We start from the raw sequence: 20,611 nt of genomic DNA, 5'->3' as shown, positions 1-20,611 counted from the left end.
GCTTGTCCATCTGTTCTGCCACAGCTCGTATCCTTCCCTTTCCTGTTTTCAGGACTTCAAGAGCAGCGGGAGAGCCAACAGAGGGTGTGATGTCCGGAACTGCGTGATGAGCATTCTCTAAGCCTCCGCGAAAGACAAAAGCGAACGTTGGCAAAGAAAACTTTCCCCCCGAAAAAAAATGGAAAAAAAAAGGAAGGAAATTGATTGTGGCACTTCAAATGAAGCGTCGGTTTACGCGTCCTTTGAGTGTCCTGTATGGGCAGGGAAAGACAAATGGTTTTCATTACCACTTGCATCACTTCACAGAACTTGTCACCGATGCTAATTGCAAATTTTAAAAAAATATAAGCACAATGGTTTGAGCCCGAGACTGAGGGAGACTTTCACTACAGTAGAGGGGCGATCAGTGCAAACTTTTTTATCATACATGCTGCACACTCCTTCCTTACCAGCAATACGCCGAGTCTCACACACGCCTGTAACTGTCCTTTTATTACTGCAGCCTCAACAGATTTGCAAAATTCGTGAAGGCAAACAGACGCCGCATACGGTACTTTGAAGCTTTCAGGCAATCAGTGGTAGGAAAATCATATTGTACAACATTTATCACACGATATGAAGCCTACCATTTTGTCACTGGAACACACCAACAGCAACACTATAGCACCAACTCTTGTTTTTGTGCTTGACAGGCATATAGAAGCTTGTACAATGTAACTAAAACTCTTCACAATTAACACACCAATGTCATCGCCTAGTAGCTAGACCCTCCGTTTAACCACCTTCACCCAGGAGTAAATTATCTAAAATAAATAGTACACACGTATATCTTGAAACATATGAGCACAAAATGCACGGCACTATGCTCCCTTTCCTAGACACAAATTGTTGCTGCTGCATTTGCACAAGTGCTTGCGCACCTAGAGTTCTCTCCAGTTTGAAGCTTCCAAAACGCTGTGCCATGTATGAAAGAGAGTAATAGCACAAACAATCCAGCATAGGAAAATTACATTATTAAAGGGTGCTATTGCTGTTCCATCAAGTTACGCTGGACTCGCAGCAGACCAAAGCTAAGCTTAGCAACTGCGACCCACGTTGACAGAGGCAACATTTAAGCACGACGGCACAACCTTCATCACAACCCAGATGTGCAGGCACTGAAGTCACAGCAATGGTGCCATTTTACGAGCTAATTATTGAAAAGCAATTCACCTCTAAACATTGAACTGCACTGTCATTCCCACAAAGACCATTTCAATAATGTTTTGCCCTACTTGTAAGCTGAGGAGCATGTTCAAGCATGAATTTGTTCCTCAGCAAAAATAGCAAACTGGATACTGTAAAAAAAGAAAAGTGCAACCAAATTCACACAAATTCAGCAACTTTAGCTAGAATGAACCCAAAATCAGAGATGCTCATGCTTCTCCAAAAGAGAGAGTAAATGTAGTTACTCATCATGCTATCAAAGAAGAAACAAAGTATACTACATATTACACTGTAAAAAAAAAATACTTTGTGATTATGAAAAACAATGAGCTAGTTGTAACATTCTTCTATGAATGGCAATCATAGGACCTGTAGGTATTAGACCTACCCCAAGCTTTTTGCACCCTTTGTACTGCAGTCCCCCGAGCCCTGCAATTTCATCAGTTTAAGACCAAACACATACTGTAAAAGCACACAACCTTGGATGCAGAGTGGTCATATATAAGAATCACAGTAGGGTCAGAATTAAATGAGATTAGCACAAAGGAGCGATCGTCCCAAATGATAAAAGAATGGCACTACAGTAACGAAATGCACCGTGATATAACAAGATAATCAGATTGATGGGTAGGGTCTATGTCTGTTCCTTAAGGAGGTTGTCAAAAAGCAGCTTCACACATCTTCATGTTCTCTGCCGTGCTTAACAGTGTGTGTGTACCTTCACATTTTTGCTTGCAATATATTTTGCTCTTTGCAAACTAGTGCCCTACCAGAGCTTGATAATTTTTTTACAACTTGCACAAATACAATTAATCATAGCTTTGGAAATAATGTGTCTGCCACAGCACCTCTAAGGTAAAAGGGCATAATCGGCCTAGACAGTCTCATTTCTGTTGTGTTTGTATCATCACAGTATATAGCCATTCACCTGTGGTAATCTCATTTTATTCTGAGTGCACCTCATAAGAACAATGGGAGGCAAAGTCATCTCAAAGCTACTTTCAAGCTAGGGTTCCTTAATTCTTCAAAAAGCTTCTTGCCCCATTTCACTGGTGACCATGTAACCACAAAATGGCAATGAATAGCTACTAGATGGCAATGATCATAAAGTGGTAATGCTCATGCACATACTTGAACACTTCAAAACTAACACTGCAAGTACAAACAGGCTTCCCAAGGGTTCTGCAGCATTACAACACTCCACGACACATATTCCAACTAGAATGCTGTTGTACCAGGCATGCTGTGGTCTCAAATATGTACTCCCTATCTGCTCATATGGTTGATGAGTCACTTTTCTCATGAAGAGAAAGGCCCAATAATGCCCAAATGCCATTCAATGCTATATCAGTATACAAGTACACATGCCACAATGTGAAGGAGATCATTAGCAAAACTTTTCTGCCATAGCAAACCAATTACATACACAACTGTTCCACAACAAATCCTGTCTTAATCATGTCAATAAAGAGAAAAATAAATCTTGACATGTCTAAAAACTTTGTAGGAGATCATTCAAGACACCAGCTCAAACTGGTATATAAGTTCAGAGGCGACGTCAACAACCGAAGTTTAAGAAATGTCGTTCCTCCCACCCGCTCGCCGCTCGGTGTCCCTTACATAACCTGGCTCTAAAAGAGAAGGGCCACTCCAAGTCAAATTGTATCGTGTTGTAGCAGTTCTTGCTTCAATTTGCAAGAAACTCTACCAGACAATAGAGTATGAATCATTAAAAAAAGACATCACATGGCCACCAGTCACATGGCCACCAGAAAGTTTAGAGGTTCCTGTGATCATTGGATAGTTGCCAAGGAAGGCAAAAAAATAAACAGAGCTACCCAAGTAGCAATTGGCAATGGGTCTTTCCCAAAACCTATACTTGCATTTTTGCTTGCCCAAATAATGGCACACTACCCAATAAAGAATGACTCCAGATTGAGGAAGAGACCTGGAAAGGAGCATGAAATCACCGTAACCCCCTTTCCTTTTTGCAAACGAAAAGCACGTCCTGCTCATACAGCTCTTGGTAAACCAAATTCACGCTTTAACCGAATGATTTCGGTCGGGGACACGCGTTTTGGATGCTCTACAAAACTGACGCCATCACCAACAGAATGGTTAGTTAGCAAAGCCGTTAGGGAAGAGACAAGTGTTCAGACAGCGGAAACACTGTCATACTTTGTCTAGCCTGCGAGACAGACAAAAGCAGGCACTCCCGTTGACTCTCAACTTCCACCACAAAAAAAAAAAATGCAGACACATTTCTGTACACAAAAGAACTGTCCGGAATCGCCCCCCCCCCCCCCCCCTCATTCTGCATGTGAGGCCGCATTTGCTTAGCAGCCTGAATACCCGTTACGTGGTTACGGTTGTCAAATGTTGATTTCGACTATGGTGCCCGAAATGCCTCTTCGACGGGTGTGTTTAGCAACCTACACTGCCTGTGCATTGAAAGCAGTCCCAAAAAAGTAACGAATTACATTACACGAGCAGCCGGCACGTCATGCTGTCGGATGTTGCATTGCTGGCGAATGGTCATAAAAGTTCCGGCAAAGAAGGCGATCAAACGCAAGCGACACAGTCGTCACGGCCGCGGACCGTCAAGCTGAAAAGCGATCCAAGGCTGAGCGAGGGTCTGCCTCATTAGCACCAATTGCAGTGCCACAGCCAGGATCACAGCAGGCAAAAGCGTGATGCTTCCACGACATTGTTGACCCGAAGTCAAAGGACCACAGACTAGAACGTGGTAAACACAATGGTCGGAGACACATTCCGGGCACCATAAGTTTTGACGCGACTCCGACTGGCTCGCAGTTTAGCTTGAGCCAGGTCGGCTCCACTTCTAATGGAGACCCGAGTGGCTCTTCCGGCAAACGCCCGGTCGCAAAAAAGAAGGGCACTCAAGCAGAGGTCGTGGAAGGCTGTCCCGTACTGTGGTAGAGCCTCCGCATCTTCCGTAGAAGCGGCTCTGGCTGTTCGTCCACCCTGGACACCTCGAATCGCGAGGCCGACGGTCGGAAGTGAAAGAAGCCGGGCCCCTTGCGGCCTTTCTTTTCTCGTCCCGAAGGCGATTTGGGATCCTGAAACAATGGTCGAGCCTGTTGACGCACTGCAGGTTGAAGCATGTGAAGCAGAAGCTCACGGTGCAGACCCCAGGGTTCCTGGGCACAACCTCCACCCTGCCCACTTCAATTTGCAGTCGGCAACAGGTTAAGAGTTGAGGGGAAGCTCCTCCCACCCTTTTCCACTTTAGCAGAGCGAACGCTAGAGAGGAGGACCTCCTCTCCAGCGTTTGCTCTGCTAAAGTGGAAAAGGGTGGGAGGAGCTTCCCCTCAACTCTTAACCTGTGATTGACCATAGACAAACATTGTACTGGCGGGCGTTCGTGCAATCGCTACTGTATAGCGTTGTGTGAATATCTGCGTTTTCCAATAATAGTTCTTAATAACATGCCATTCGATATTCGCTTCGAAACAAACTGCCATATTTATGCTTTTCAAGGTGTTGATTGGGGTGGGTTAGTCCCATTGAGTGTGCTTCTCACCAAGCACCAACGCACTGCGGGGAAGCAATACCCGCAAAGCTCGCTTCGCCGCAGCTCAGACGTGTGCTTAGGAGAAAAGTACACCTTCCAAGTGGGATAATGCAAACATGGAGCCAATGTATTAAAAAAAAAAAAACGGAAATGTTATGGATGTTGATATTTACATCGCAGTAAAAGTTTCGAAATGGAACTGTGGACATTATGCAAGAGTACTATCGCGGACAATATGAGCTGGAATAGCGCTCCGGCCGGCGGACGGTACTACCTGCGCCGCCTGTCGCATTGCTCCGCACACGTGACGCACCCTGAGTCCGAGACAAGTTCTCGCTCGCTGCACCACTGCGCTCTTCCGGCCGTCTGCCAGCAAGGCGGCGGGTGCGAGAGCGGGCGTGCGTGTGGTAAGGCGGCGGGGGGAACAAAAGATTACACTTGTCGTCCCTCTTTTGGAATTGATTGACTTTACTTTATCACGCAGAATCCCGTACAAAAAACGCTGATTGGTGAAGAAAAAATATTGAAGTGTCTTAAATTTCAGCTGCGATTATCGTTTTTGAAAGTCAGATCAAAAGGCATTGCAGGTTGTTCGTGTTTGATTATAGGGGCATGCACAAAGTAGGACATCGTAAAATATAGGCCATAATCTGTATGCCGGATTTAGTCCGGCTCGAAGGTATTTGGTTTTTTTAACTTTTTCATTGATCACAGAGATTTACAAAAACGGTAAGCATGCATGTTACTGAGAAGGTTTTTTAAAACCTTGATTGGTATGAAAAGGTTCAAAAATATAATTTCTTTATTATTGGGCCCACCTGTTTGTTTCAAACAAAATAAGTTGCTGACAAGACACCAGTTTTTTTGTTTACGAATTCCTAGTCTTAATAAAGTGGGACAAACAGTCATATATATCTCCCCGAAGAAGGAGATTTAAACTTAATCGAAAGAATATTTCCAGACGACAATGTAAGACACAAAAGATTAATAGTCGGCGTGGAAGTTCAACTGCACTATACAAGAAGATCGGGAGCAAGGAGGCACCACACAAAAGTGTGCGTGGTTAACGGCGTTAAACAGTGTGTCGCAACCGTAGCATCAAGCTTTGTTCCAATCGGCAGAAGTCCGGTGCAGGGGATTCTGAGGTGTAGTAAAACTTACAAAATAATTTAATACCACGTCATTCTCCCCTGACCCGCGACCATGGCTCTCATCCTGTCTGGTAAGAAATCATAGAGCGCGGCCACAAAGTCTGGCTCAGCCCGAAGCCACTCCCATTCACCTCTGATTGCTTTCCACGATTTGTGGGCAGTGGCGCGGTGGAGGGGACGCCATGACATGGCTACCTTGATGCGCCTCCAAATGTTTTCGATGATATTTAGATTGGCTCCTTTTGGAAGCCAAGGCAGCTTCGTCAGGCAGCGCTCCTCGAGGAGATACGAGCGTGACAACGCATGTTCCACTTAGGCGCTTTCTTGAAATGCACTGAAATGCACGTTAGCTGAAAACGAGAACATTGGGCTACACGGCACAAGCATCGTGATGGTGGTTCCGTCGACCAATAATTTCGCAAGCAGACGGCCGGAAGAGCGCAGCGGCGCAGTGAGCGCAAGTGAGAATTTATCTCGGCCTCAGGGTGCGCCGTGTTTACAGAGCAATGCGACAGGCGGCGCAGGTGGTACCGTGCGCAGGCCGGAGCGCTGTTTCAGCTCATATTGTCCGCGATAGTACATGTTAGGCAGCTGTGTTCTGACAACCTGCATCACTAATTCATGCTTGTATTTTTTTCCAGATTGGAGATTGAGGAAAGGATATTTGCATATAACCAGCAGATTTTTAAATCCTCTCAATTAGGATAGCTGGGCATCTGTATTGGGATAACGTTATGTCAAAACTGTAGTTTACATTCCACCCTAATGTAGGCATTGGACGTTTTCAGGTCACAGTTCATAAATATACTTAGATTAAAATTAACCGAGCTTAGAAGTGAGCATGTGGAAGGAAGGAAACGATCTTCATGACCTAGCAATTTACAAAAAAGCAGAAGAAAATTAGACAAATGTCAAGGCAGCGAAAGGTTGGTCTTCCTTTGAGGTAAAGTGAAACTCATTCATGCAGTAGAGGACACAGGGTCTTTAACATGCATGTTGCACAACAGTGATTACACAACTAAAAGAAAAGGGGAAAACAGTAGACAGCTACTTGAATAAGACCCCACTTCCAGATGGTAGTGGCTATGCCCTTTGAATCGGGCAATAGCTTGTGCAATCTAGGTTACAACATTTATACCACACGTAACTGTTGTTGAACAGGGAGTACAGATTTACCCTTCTAATGTTTCAGATCAACAACAAGTCTTTGAACTGTACAATGTCGGACCCTGGCAGACGGCATTGAATGCAGTACGCTGTAAAGGCTGGTTCGAGCATATGCATTTGAGTGTGATCAACTGCGCCACAACAGCCCATGACCACTTACGACGAGAAAACATACTAGCACACTGGCATCATCTAACAGGTAGCCCTGGAAACGCTCTTCCTATCTATCCAAATAAAATCACTAGATTAAAGGCTTTGCAGCATTTGCAAGGTCAAATCTATGCACTATGAGAGGTCTCACCGTGTCCCGAGTTTCCGACTTGCTCCTCTTGAGCTGGAAGGTGACCCTAGGCGGCTTCTTGGCACGGGCCGACTCTTCCAGAAGCGACTCCACCTCCCAGACGTTCATGCGGGTGCCGTAAGATGGCGCCGCCCTCCTTTCGTCCGGCACGGAAAACGTTCGTGACAGGCAACGGACAAAGTTCTGCAAAGATGGGCGTTCCATCTCGGGATGCAGCCTCTCGACAGCCTAATGCATTGTACAGTTCTAACCACACATAAAATCATAGCCCTAATGCAATGAAACAGTGAAATAGTGGGCGAGAGCAATGCAGACCGCCATGTCGACAAAAGTCTAAGCTAGTTCGTCGCGGGCTCCCGCGCACCTATCGCATCGTGGAACCGCAGTTTGCCGTAATTTCGATCTGCGGTGTCGGTTTTTTTTTATGCGCAAATTATTAGGGGGTTCCTAGTGTTCATCACACAGTGAAATGTGAAATTGCCCTGTCTGTGATTTACAGTATTGGCTCCAGTGTCACGTGGGGTGCCACACGTGTATCACTTGTTTTTGATAAAGATTTCCTCTTGTATCCCCGTATATCGCCCACCCAACAATTTTTACCATTTATCTCTGCACCACAGGTGAACGTTTGTTCGGGATTTTAGATAGTGGAAGATCACTGGATGCATCAGTTTAGTATATATGCTTCAGCCAGATATGAGCACACACAGAAGGATCTTACGTTGGCTTCGAAGCAGCTTCTTTGCAATCACAAATGCTTACCATAGGAGGATGGTTAGCGACCTGCTGCCTGACTGTTTGGTACACCTCATCGTCTTCTGCTTCCTGCGTCAGGTAGAAAATTTACATACTCTAACAGAACACAATGGGCTCTCCAGCAAAACTGTGAGATGTGACGTTTCCAAGCTATATGTGCAAACATTGAGCTGTGTTTTAGCGTAGCTCAATGTTTGCACATATAGCTTGGAACAAAGGATGCTCCTTTATTCGAACAATGAGTGCACAAATATTTTTATGTACATTTCGCCTTACACAAACACTGAAGTGTCATTTCAAACATAATTTTATCAAAACTTTAAAAAATAATTTTATTACAGATTTTCTAGAGTTCACATAAGTACATATGTAGAAAAAAACTCTGGGCACTTCATAAGTAAATTTTTGCTGGCAGCCTAAAGGTGAAGGTGAAGGCTGTCAGCCCAAGGGTGACAGCCTTCACCCTTGGACTGAAGGCTACAAGGGTAAAGCATTCTATTCGTCAGATGACTTGTTCTTCCAAGGAAAAGCATTCTCCTTGAATGATTCAGTAACTCGTCAAAAGCCCCAGGTCATCAACCGTACTGTTGAGACCGGTTATAATGAAGTCGGTTATAATGAAATAGCGGCTACAGCGAAGCGATTACGATTTCCCATTCCCTTTTACACTTCGTTATAACCCAAGTCGGTTGTAACGAAATAGCGGATATAGCTAAGTGATTTCCGATTCCCGTTGACTTCGTTATAACCGGTCTCGACAGTGGCACAGTTTAAGTTGCTTCTCTACAGTGGTGGCTATACAACACATACATGGGTAAATGGGGTGATTTCTAAACTTCTTCCGACTCACATCTAGAATGTCCTGCAGGTCTTGAAGATCATTGGCAGCATCTCCACCTTTCGTGTCATCCAGTTGCTGTCAAGAGTGTGTCGGAATCAGTTGCAAGATCACAAGAAGGAAACAAACAAGAAACTTGTACGAGTCTGTTAGATACTGGTGGCTAACACGATAAAGTATATAGAGATCAAGACAGCCTTCAGTTTAATTCTCAAGCATGAAGTTGAGAACCACCAAATTTGAGCTAAGCCAAAACATTACTTTCTTTTTTCTTTATGCACGGACTGTTAGCTCGCTGCATGTGCAACCGCTTCACAGAATGTTCAGCACACACTAGTGCAATGCAAAACGGACCAACCTTACTAGCTGCCCTGTCACACTACCACAAAGACAAGGAACATTAGGGGTGATAGTTTTGAAAGTACTACTACAGGGCAGAAGATTCAGCAACAGGTTTGGATGTTATTAGGAGACTTGTAATACTGATCCTGTAGAGAAATGGTGTCTAGGGCAAATGCAATGACAATGTCATGCATGCATTACAGGGCCTGTGAGCCTAGGGTTTTCCCTTACCTGCCACTCTTTGAGAAACTCCTTGCCCATGTCTTCTCCCAGCGTCTTGTTATAGTCCCTCGCCACCTGCAACACAAAAGTTAAGCATTGTTTCAAACTGCACTGTGTTAGATTTTTCACAATGTAATTTATTTAATACACTTCAAAGTGGTTTGGTATGACATTGTATGAAGGTATAATCTTAACGCAATGATCCAACAAGGTCACTATGTCTAAAATTAGGCGGTTTCAATTATTATTTAACTTGATTCTCCTACAAATCAGCATAACTTGAGCAATCCATATTTCAAACTGCACTGCTTTAGATCTTTCACATTGTAATGTAAATACAATGATCCAATATGATTTTGTGTAACATTACCTTGTTCTTATGGGGATCCAACATGGTGCTCTACACATCAGCATAAGTTAAGCATTGTTGTTTCAAACTGCACCATGTTGGACCTTTCACTTGTAATGTTAACACAATGATCCAATGTGGTTATGTTCAACATTATCCTGTTTTCATGATGATTTTACAGAATGGTCCTACACATCAGCCTAAGTTAAACATTGATGTTTCAAACTACACTGTGATGAGTTTTTTACACTCGAATGTTTACACAACGACCCAGTGGGATTATTCTTAAAGTTATCCTGTTTTCATGATAACAGGATACTCCTACACATTATTGTAAGTTAAACATTGTTGTTTTAAAGTGCACTGTGGTAGGTCTCTTATACTGTAATGTTAACAGAATGATCCAATCCTGTTTTCAAAAAGATTCAACACAATGCTCCCACACACATCAGCATGCTAAATTTTGCAACAATTGTTTTTCTTTTGTTTTTTATTCTCATCTGTTTTCTGCCTGCCATAACTGTTGGGGCCAAAACATGTCAAACCATCTTACATTCGCTTACTGTTCGCTATGCCTCCATCAACACTCCCAAACAAAAACAAAATTCCTCACCTTGATGTCATACTTCCAAAATCGCCTGGTGCCCCGTAAGCTTGCGGCAGGTGCAATTTCCTTGATCTGCAATGCATGCAAGGTCCATGAAAAATCAAGCAGAACTTCGTCATTTTAAATTATCCCTTTTGCCAGGTCTCCAAGTCCATAGAATTGTTTATAAACGATTAATCCCACTTCCCTAAACTTGCTCACGGGATAGGAATGTGGCAAAAACATGAACTTGCCTTGAGCACGAGAGTCCCCGACATGATGATGCAGAGGATGTTAACCACGGTGAGGCAGAAGGAGACGACGCCGAGAACGGCACACTCTTTATGCATGCTGAACTCGTCAAAATAGTATGGCTGGTAGTTGCTGGGCGCCAGGAATGACGGTGGAACCAGCATGGTCGTCCCCGTCACGTTCACCTGCGGAGGCCAAGTGCTCTTAAAGATGAAACTTGGTGAAGAAACAAATAAAAATAGACAAACAGTGAACCAAAACATGGCAGAAGCCAAAGAATTGACTAGGCTTCTGTGTTTTCAGTAAACACCAATAGGCAATTGACTCACCTCAATGGGGTCCTGAGTTACGGACTTTAGGACCTTGACTAGGGAGAGAGACCACAGGATACCCTGTTAGGAAGGAACAAAATTTCCCTAGTTTGAGGCAATATTTTGAAAGTGGGGGCGGGGCCTTCGGCAGATTCATGCAATTTAGCTATACAGTTTATGCAAACCGGACATTCTTTGATCAAGCTTCAACTATAAAACACTTGGAAGCAGTAACTATGGACAGTGATAGAGGAAATTAGGAGAAATTATTGATTTTCCAAAAACTTGTACTTCCCATTCCAGAAGGGTCATTCCATGTCAAACGTCCCAGACGTTGCGCTCGACCATCTTCGATTTCTAAAAAAAATGCATGGCCTTTTGCCACATTGTTTGTAGCCATGCCCTAAAATATTTTTGACGAAAAAAATATTTTGATGGCGTGAGCGCGGTTTTAACTTTTAAAGATAGTGTGAAACTAGGTATTACTCCAAAATTTATGAAAAATCAGCTTTTTTTAAAACACCCAACAATATTTTTTTCAGAAATCTGCACGACTTTCAACTTCCAATGTGGTTGGGCTTGTGCAGTTTTTTTTTATTTAAATATTTTTTAAAACACAATTGTTTTGAAAGTTTTAAGTGGTTTGTTATTTGATTAGAAAATATCTAGTTGCTCCGGAGACTTAATAGAACTTTTTACCGGCTGCCCATGCAGGTATATAATCTGTAAAAAAATTTAAACAGCTAAATTAAATATCTCGCAGTAAAAAAAAAATCCTGAAGTTGCCAAAAAGTGTGTTTTGATGCATAAACAGACATTTATTTCACCCTGAGGTGGCCCAATTAAAAATACAAAATATGGTGGGTTCGGAAAAACAATTGATTGTCTTTTGATTCTGAAAGTCTAATCAAAAGAATTTTTGTTTAAAGCGAGAAAACAATTTTTGAAGTTGAACTCTCGCACCACAACCCGGCGTCGCTTCTTAACGCCTCTTCGCCGCACAGCACACCACCGGTGACAATAGCCGACACGATTAGGCCCAAAGAAAGAACATAGTTTACTGCCGTTTCCCCTTGTCCGTCTTTTCAGCTGCAAGGGAAGAAACGGCGGGCACAGTGTTGACAATCGGAGGTGCCGCCAGTGCGTAGCCATAGCAGGCCCATTGTATCCAACGGCGGCTCCTCACACTCCGAAACGCGATGCCTAATCGACAGGCGACATCAGCTGACGTGGACTTCTCAATGCGTCAGGAGACGTGGACTTCTCCTTAAATATATCTTGCTTCTTCACGAGAAGTAAGATATATTTATGGAAAGGTGGAATATTTTTGTCTAAAAACCAAATGGTATTTGGATTGCTATGTAATAAGCATCATAATTATTGGCTTGAAGCAATTTAAAAAAGAAATAAGGATTATGTAAGAATTTTAGCATTTTTGATAGTTTTGTTACAAACTATCTCATTGCTGAGGTGACTGTAAAATTCTCATTGACAGCCCTATAGGTATATTGCACATAACAAGAAAAAAAAAGGTTTCAGGCCGTACGACTAAATATCATGCAAAAAAACAACTAAATTTGTGCAAAATTGCGTTTTGCCATTTCAAGAGCCGTCAATTCTGCCTTGAGGTGGCCCAAAGAAAAATACAAAACAAGCTGACTTTTACAGGAGTTTATTGCCTTTTGTTCTTGAAAGTTTAAATTAGATCATTTTGTTTTAAAGAGGAAAAAAAAAAAATTTTGAAGTTGAGCTCTCGCGTTGCAACCTGCAGTCGTTTCTTGCGCCTCTTCTCTGCACAGCAGGCCACCATCGAGCCTGGCAAAGCGTGCGACTTTGTCACGTTTGCGCACGCAGGTAGACAGCAGGACTTCGAGTTGTCGGGTAGTAAATACATCTTGGTGGGAAGAAGCTTTTTCCCACTCTTGTTGCTTTATGGATTTTCCTATTTCGACTGTCTTGCGCAGCGGTGTCTTCCTGTAGTCTTCCACTGTATTCATGTCAACAGATGCTTAGCGCTGCCGAGTCAGAGCATCCACTAGCAAGCTTGCTGTTTCTTCCGTACACATCGCAATCGCTCTCTATTGTCAGTGTCAGGACACTATTTAAACAGCAACACAAAAGCCCAGTGAACGGGCAATCTCAAACGATGAGGCGATGTGGTGTTAACGAATGCGAGCCGTTGGAGGCTCATGCCTTGTTCGTGTTTAAATCGGCTTTGAAATGGCAAATTCTTGCGTCGCCGAATAGTTCCGCTTTTAACCGCAGTAAGCGTGACGGCTAGATTTAACGACGATATTGTCGTGTTTTCCTTCTAGGAGAAGTCCACGTCAGCTGATGTTGCCCGTCCATTAGGCATCACGTTTCGGAGTGTGAGGAGCTGCCCTCGGGTACAAAGGGCACAATGGGCCTGCTATGGCTAAGCACTGGCAGCACCTCCGATTATCAACACGATGCCCGCCGTTTCTTCCCTTGCAGCTGGAAAAACGGACAAGGGGAAGCGGCAGTAAACTCCGTTCTTTCTTTGGACCTAATCGTATCAGCTATCGTCGCCAATGGCGTGCTGTGCGGCGAAGAGGCGTTAAGAAGCGACGCCGGGTTGTGGTGCAAAAGTTCAACTTCAAAAATTGTTTTTTCGCTTTAAACAAAAATTACTGTGATTAAACTTTCAGAATCAAAAGACAATCGATTGTTTTTCCAAACCCACCATATTTTTTTATTTTTACTTGGACCACCTCAGGGTGAAATAAACGACTGTTTATGCATCAAAACAAACTTTTTGGCAACTTCAGGATTTTTTTTTACTGAGAGATATCTAATTAAGCGATTTAAACATTATTTATAGATTATTTACCCGCAGGGCAGCCAGTAAAAAGTTCTTTAAGTCCCCGGAGGGATTAGATATTTCTTAATCAAATAACAAGAATGTTATAACTTTCAAAAGTTTGTGTTTTAAAAAAATATTTAAATTACTAAACAAAACTGCACAAGCCCAACCACATTGCAAGTCAAAAGCCGTGCAGATTTAACATATTGTTGGGTGTTTCATAAAAAAGCTGATTTTTCATAAATTATAGAGCGATACCTAGTTTCACACTATTTTTAAAAGTTAAAACCGCGCTTACGCCATCAAAACTTTTTTTTCGTCAGAAATATTTCAGGGCATGGCTACAGACAATGCGGCAAAAGGCCATAATTTTTTTTTAGAAATCGAAGGTGGTCGAGCGCAATGCCTGGGACGTTTGACATGGAATGACCAATATAGACTTCTGCAAATACATAAAGCAGATCAGTTCTAGCTTGTCCGTATCTACCCCTGCAATGATGAACAAACTACTAGGTTGTTCCTGTGCCCCTTGTTCACCAAACAGCTCAAATCTAGCTTCGCCTTATTTTCCCTAGCACTGAGAAACAATTCTCTGCTTCTTCCTATTTCCTATCTTGCTGAGGCCCGCTTCAGATGGGGCAATTTCACCCAGCAACTTGACGTCGCAACACCAGCAACACAGGTTGCCCGCGTTCACACGCAGCAACTGAATCGCTACGACTTGCCATTATCATCATTCAATTTTATTTTTCTTGCACTATCTAGATGCCCAGCTACGTGCTAAAAACATGCTTTTATATTTTTGAATGGTGTAGAGAATACTAACTCAACTTTCTGAAAAGGTTTATTTCCAAAAACGATCCATTTCAAACCAGAACCAAGTCTTTAGCTGTCATCATCACCACCACAGGGGTGTCACGTGAAAATATTGCGTCTCTGATTGGCTGCAGCCGCTTCAAACGTCTTCGAATTTCTCCGAGTTGCTCGCTTGTTCGAGCTGGACCCGATCTCAGCAATTCGTGTCGATCTAGGGAAAGCTAGGGAACAACCCGTCAGGAACCTCAAAATTGCTGGAAAAGTTGCCCCGTCTAAAGCGGGCCCAACGAACTCAGTTTCCATTTTCCCTAGTTTCCCTAGCAGTAACAAACACCCAGCTTCCGTAGCTACACCACAGTAGCTGGTTGTTTGCCATTGCTGGAGAAACTAGCAATGAGTGTTTATCATTACTGGGAAACTAGCAATGGGTGTTTGTTATTGCTAGGGAAACATTTCAGGGAAGAGAGGGAGGGGGGGCTGAAATGTAGTCAACTCTGTAATACACACGTGCATTTTCAGACTTCCGTTCCCCCCCACACCCCAAGTCATGGACATCCCAGGCACCTCAACACCCCCCAAAAAAGAAATTCATGGCTATGCCACTGGCCAGCTTGTTTCTATTTCTCTACTCATCAAACAACTTAATTCTAGTCTTCCATAGTTTCCTTAGCAATAACTAAAATTACTAAAACAACTCAGTTGGGAAACTGTCATGGGAGTCTGCTTCGAAGAACTGGCTCTAACCCATACTTAAATGCTGAGCTAGATACGATCGCAGTGCCACCGTTTCTACCACAGCAGCAACTCCAGGAACTACAGTGAAGTTCTTAAAGAACTCCCACCCAAAATGGAGAGATAAATGGTGAAAAACATGGGTGGGCTATCTTTGGGGATGCCACAGCAAAACTTTATCAAAAATTAATGATAAACACCCTGGAACCGGCTACAAACCACGTGACGGGGGGAACTGATACCGCAGAACGCAGACACCGCAAATTTGAGTTTCACGATGTGATAAACACGTGGGAATTCGCAAAGAACTGCTGCGTCACGGGAAAGAATACCGCAGGTTGTGGACACAGCAGATTCATGTTCATGGTGCAAAGGATCGACCCACTGACATCCGCCAAGAACTCGCAACTCTTGGGAACAAATATCGCAAATAGCGGACGCAGCAGATTCAAGTTATATATTGCAAAAGACATGCGGAAACCCGCTACAAACTTGCCAGTCACGGGTATCGACATCGCGCTTGCAGATTGTGTACAAAAACGCTAGAATATGCAACAAACTTTATGTCATGGAAACAGATACCGCAGATTGCGGACAGAACAGATTCGCATTTTACGGTGCAACATACGTGTGGCAACAACTCGCATGTTATGGGAGCCGATATCGCGCACGCAGATCGCGGACAAAAATGTGGGAACCCGCAATAAACTCGCTTGCCAGACATGCCGGAACAGCAAATTGCACAGTTGATGTCATTCTCGTCAGACATCGCATGATGTCCGAAGGGAATAATGGAGTGGGCGATGTTTCGTCATTTTTATGTTACAGATATTTAGCCCGAAAAACGGGATGGGCAATCTCTCGGGGCGAGCGCTCCCTCTGAACTTTACGGTAGACATACTGGGACAGGGAAGATGGTACAGTTGTGCCATGTTGCGGCTTTCTTGGGAACTACCCAATCCAAAATGCACACCAAAGCAGAAAAGGAACAAAAACAAAAAAGTCTTACTCGAGTCGGCGGTTTTGTCACACTCCTGTCTCAAAACAGATTATGTACTGCCAACTAACCAACAAACTAACTAAACAACTTCCATGTTTGACTGACTGACAAGAAGTAATGCTGCAATTAATTGTGCACGCAGTGGCTCAGTTCCGGTGGACACGAAGGGTCTGCGTTTCAAGGGAAAGTTTCCCAACTGAGCTGTTCCAGGAACATCGGCAAAGACAAACCTCTAGGTTGCCCCTATGACCTTAACTCATAAAAAAACTCAGTTTTAGCTCTTCACTGGTTTCCCTAGCAGTAATAAACCAACCCCCAGCTTGTCCTTACTTCTCTACTTGCCAAACAACTCAGTTCTAGCTTTTCCCTAGCTTCCCTAGCAATGAGAAGTGAACGAAGAGTATCTCCAGGCGCCAAGCTCACACTGTTGATGATGGGGGGCAGTAGGGAGGCCGAGATGGCCACACCAACCAGGCAGGCAGAGTTCCCCCCTAGGATGGCCATAGCGACACCCCCTCCCGAAGGCAGCGCCACCAGCGAACCCACCCACAGGCTACGCCAGTGACCCCTGGGGATAGAAGAAGGAACCTTAAAAAAGATTAGGAGCAAGTCGAAGTCAAACTTGTTGTTAGACATTCAGAGAGTGGGCGGTTAGTGTGCAAACGTTTATAGTCACATTGTTACATGCTACAAGGGAGAAACTTTGCCAGCGCAGTAAAACAGCTAGCCTGGGGCCTTTGGCGAGTATCACACGGTAGTGATACACGACCGCTTGCTGGTACGCTGCTCGTCCAGGTCGATACAGGTCGATACAGGTTGAACCCAGGATCCCTGGGTTCTGCAGCGCGAGCTTTCGCTCCAAGCGACAGTGCATAAGCACACTTGGCTACCTATTCCTTAAAAGGTCGGGTCATGAAGCCCCTTCTGCCAGCTATGGCTTCCAGTAAAAAAGAAAAACAAAATGTGTCACAAATGCTCTCTACCAGAGATTATTCATTTAAATGTGCAACAACAAGATATTGTAGAATGTCAGTCCCAAAGTTTACACTCTATTTGCAATATAAAATTTACTCAAACAACTGCTGCATGCTCGACAAACAGGGCTGCGTGTAGAGAACACATTACTGCCAGTCATTTCAATTAATGGTAGGAGGCTACAGAAAGACATGACAGAGATAACATTCTATCGAAAAGTTATCTGCAGCGTGAAACCAAGGATGGAATTTCACAAGGCCCAGAATCCAGTGAATACTGTTCTAGTATATGTCTGGTAATGAAAGCTTCTTGGGTGTTCATTCACTATGCCGCTTGGGTAGACAATAATGCAGAAAAGTCGATCTGCAAGGCTTGCAAGAAAACGTGTTAAGGTGAGTTCGGCAGTGTATCCTTTACAATGTCTTGTGAACATTGGCCCACTTACAAGAGTCCCACTTATAAGTAGGCCACTGACGTTATGATTTCGACTTCTTTAATGAAGTGCATCAAGATACGTGAAACCTCCGGGTGGGAAAATCACAAGATAAATATCAAACGTTGGTGTCCTGTTTACCTGGAGCTCATCTCGGGGTTCGGCCAGCGTGAGGGACTCCAGCTAGTGCCTTCATAGGGTGGAATATCTCCCCAGAAGGCATTCAGGAGCCCAAAGAAGAAACCTGGAACAGAGAAGTATACCATGGTCTAAACTGCAACAGCAGCAAATGGTGGTTTAACTAAAAAGCTTGTTGGCTTCATTTCAAGCCAAACATGTCACTTCTACCATACTGGTTTTCCATACTTCAACCCAAGGCAAAGCTAAAAAAGAAACGGACATACACACACAATATTTCAAACCAAGCAAACAATTTATTTCACATATTGTTGCGTCTATTTATACGCAACAATATCTTCTCTATGTCCACAGCGATACCTTGAACGGCGACGAGATATTGTTGCGCATAAAACTACGAGTTTGATAAATAACTTATATCTGCGGAGTTTAAAACGTCAGTTTATGTCAATCTTTTTTTTTTTTTTTGATGGGGGGAAGGGGGGGGGGGGGGTTGACGTATGTATCACTTTTATGCTAACTGTGCTTATGAGTTAAAGCAAAATTTTTGACTGCAAGAAAAGAAATATGATTAATTATTTGTTTACTTATTATACATGTTAAAGGCCGGCCCGCAAGCAGAGAGGAGGAATCCGACCCTCACTTTCCTTCTCGCCACAGTGAAAGGAGGAAATCGCCTCTCGTTTCCTCGTCGCCATTTTCTGATTTTTTTTTTTTTTTTTTTTTACAAGTTTGGGGTGGAGGAAATGAAAGCTTGAAGGATTTGAAAAGATTATCCAGAAGCCAGCCGGCACACCTGCGACAAGGAGCTGAACCAACCGAGTAGCTGTTTTGAGCGAGCTTGGCACTTGCTCTTCCCAACGAGTTGCATTGGCTCTTTTTTAGCATTGGTTTGGAGGATGATTCTTGCTGGTTGTGAGAGCACAAATACCTCGTCCTGCTCAAAGAAGTAGTCATTAAAGTATCAATTTTAATATAAATATCTGATTTGGCATCTTTCATTGTTTAGGCGGATTCATGGCGGCAACGGGAAGTACGAGCGGCGTTTTCTGTATATCAAGGATGGCGCTCCATAGACCAGTGGTTCTGAATCATCATGGTTCGTAAACCGGCAGAGGTGACGGAGGATTCGATCCGTAGTGGGTCTAGTACTTTTCGGTGCAGAGCGTTTTGCTGTAGGGCATTTCGGTGCGGAGTTTTTGGCGGACAGACATTTCAGTGTACGGACTTTTTGCTGCAAAGACTTTTCGGTGTGGGACTTTTCGGTGCGCGAATATTTCGGTGCACGGACATTTTGATGCATGGACATTCGACGCTATGGTTTGCCTCGCCGGTATCTCATTTCCAACGTACGCAGACACGCTTCACATCGTGTTTGTACGTTGAGTTGATAGAGATAGTCTCCTCTATAAGGTTTTAGCTTTATTATTGGTCCTGCGTCTAGGAAACGACCCAAACAGCAAGACGTTTGAAGTTGTTTGTGCATTCAGAACAATTTTGAATATCTTCAAATGCGCCTCCTCCGCGTAATCGCATAGCTCCGATTGTTAACAATAGATTGTGATGACCTCGCACGACAACTAAAAACAAAAAAAAAACAATGTAATTATCACTTGTAACTCATTAGGGAATAAAGTAGGCGTGTGCAGGTACAAAATAAGTGTAATCAAATCAAATATCGATTTGAATCAATTAAACAAGCCGAATTCGGTGAATGCTAAATCTATTTTATTTGGTATCAAATGTTTGCTCATTCTCGTACGAAAAAAAACAAAAAACAGTGACCACAGATCATACACAGAGTATGATCTGTGGTCAACGTCTCCTTCCATGCCGTAATGATGTCGCCGGACGTAAAGAACTGCTTTACAATCGTGCTTATACAGGGCGATTTTTTTTTATTGACTAGACATTTTTCTAAAAAAAAGACGTCAGAGTTACGCAATTGCGGTTTGTGCCTTATCTGTAGTCATCAAAAACACCAAATCATTCTTTTTTAAAGAGATGTAGTAGACGTGAAGTGGCTCACGGCTTCCTAAAAAGCCTAATTTGGACGCGAATCGTGTTACCGCAATCTTTTCGGCCACCGCACTCCTCGCCCCTTCTACAGTGGCGTTGTCACAGCGATGCGCATGATTTGTCGCTTTGGCTTCATGGCGTTAGGCTGTGCCACGCGGAGATGGAGCCCACATAATATCAGAACAATATTTTCGCGCCCAAATTAGGAGGACGCCGTATCAGGACGCCGTATAATGGTGTACGCGCGTTACATCTTTTTAAGAATGGACGGTTTGGTGGCTTGCGATTATGGCCAACAACTTTCTAAATACAAGATGCCGTTTTCTTTTTTAATTAAAAGGTTAATTAGCAAATTTTAGGCAATCGGTCGGTTTTAGTTGCGTTCGTTATTGAACCTAATCCTCGCCTGGCCGTATAGCTCACCTATACAAACCGCAATGGCGCCAATTTTCACTGGACAATTTGGTGGCTTTCGATTACGCCCAACAACTTTATAAATCAACTATCCCGTTTTCTTTTATAATCAAAAAGTTAATTAACAAATGTTAGGTAATCAGTCGGTTTTTGTTGCGTTCTTTCTTGAACCCAAGCTCAAATCCACAAAACGTTAATTTCCACGTTTTTTTCTAATATCTAGTAGGTGAGAAAAAACAACAAC

General features: G+C 43.4%; 1 protein-coding gene across 2 annotated transcripts in view; it reads right to left on the bottom strand.

Moving 5' to 3' along the window:
* Positions 1–471: 471 nt before the first annotated feature.
* LOC8040114 overlaps positions 472–20,611 on the bottom strand; it is a 42,154-nt gene continuing 22,014 nt past the window's right edge. For both annotated transcript variants that reach the window (XM_029974647.3, XM_029974648.3), the window contains 10 exons: positions 17,938–18,040; positions 16,812–16,956; positions 11,035–11,097; positions 10,708–10,890; positions 10,481–10,546; positions 9,528–9,593; positions 8,967–9,032; positions 8,123–8,185; positions 7,361–7,543; positions 472–4,286 (listed from right to left, as the gene is read on the bottom strand). In XM_029974647.3, the coding sequence (XP_029830507.2) occupies positions 4,107–4,286; positions 7,361–7,543; positions 8,123–8,185; positions 8,967–9,032; positions 9,528–9,593; positions 10,481–10,546; positions 10,708–10,890; positions 11,035–11,097; positions 16,812–16,956; positions 17,938–18,040 (1,118 nt within the window). In that variant the 3' untranslated portion in view covers positions 472–4,106. The remainder of the gene's footprint in view (positions 4,287–7,360; positions 7,544–8,122; positions 8,186–8,966; positions 9,033–9,527; positions 9,594–10,480; positions 10,547–10,707; positions 10,891–11,034; positions 11,098–16,811; positions 16,957–17,937; positions 18,041–20,611) is intronic.

Source organism: Ixodes scapularis, unplaced genomic scaffold, assembly GCF_016920785.2.
Source record: "Ixodes scapularis isolate PalLabHiFi unplaced genomic scaffold, ASM1692078v2 PGA_scaffold8__174_contigs__length_109621045, whole genome shotgun sequence".
NCBI lineage: Eukaryota > Metazoa > Arthropoda > Arachnida > Ixodida > Ixodidae > Ixodes > Ixodes scapularis.
This window is presented reverse-complemented; position numbering and strand designations above follow the sequence as displayed.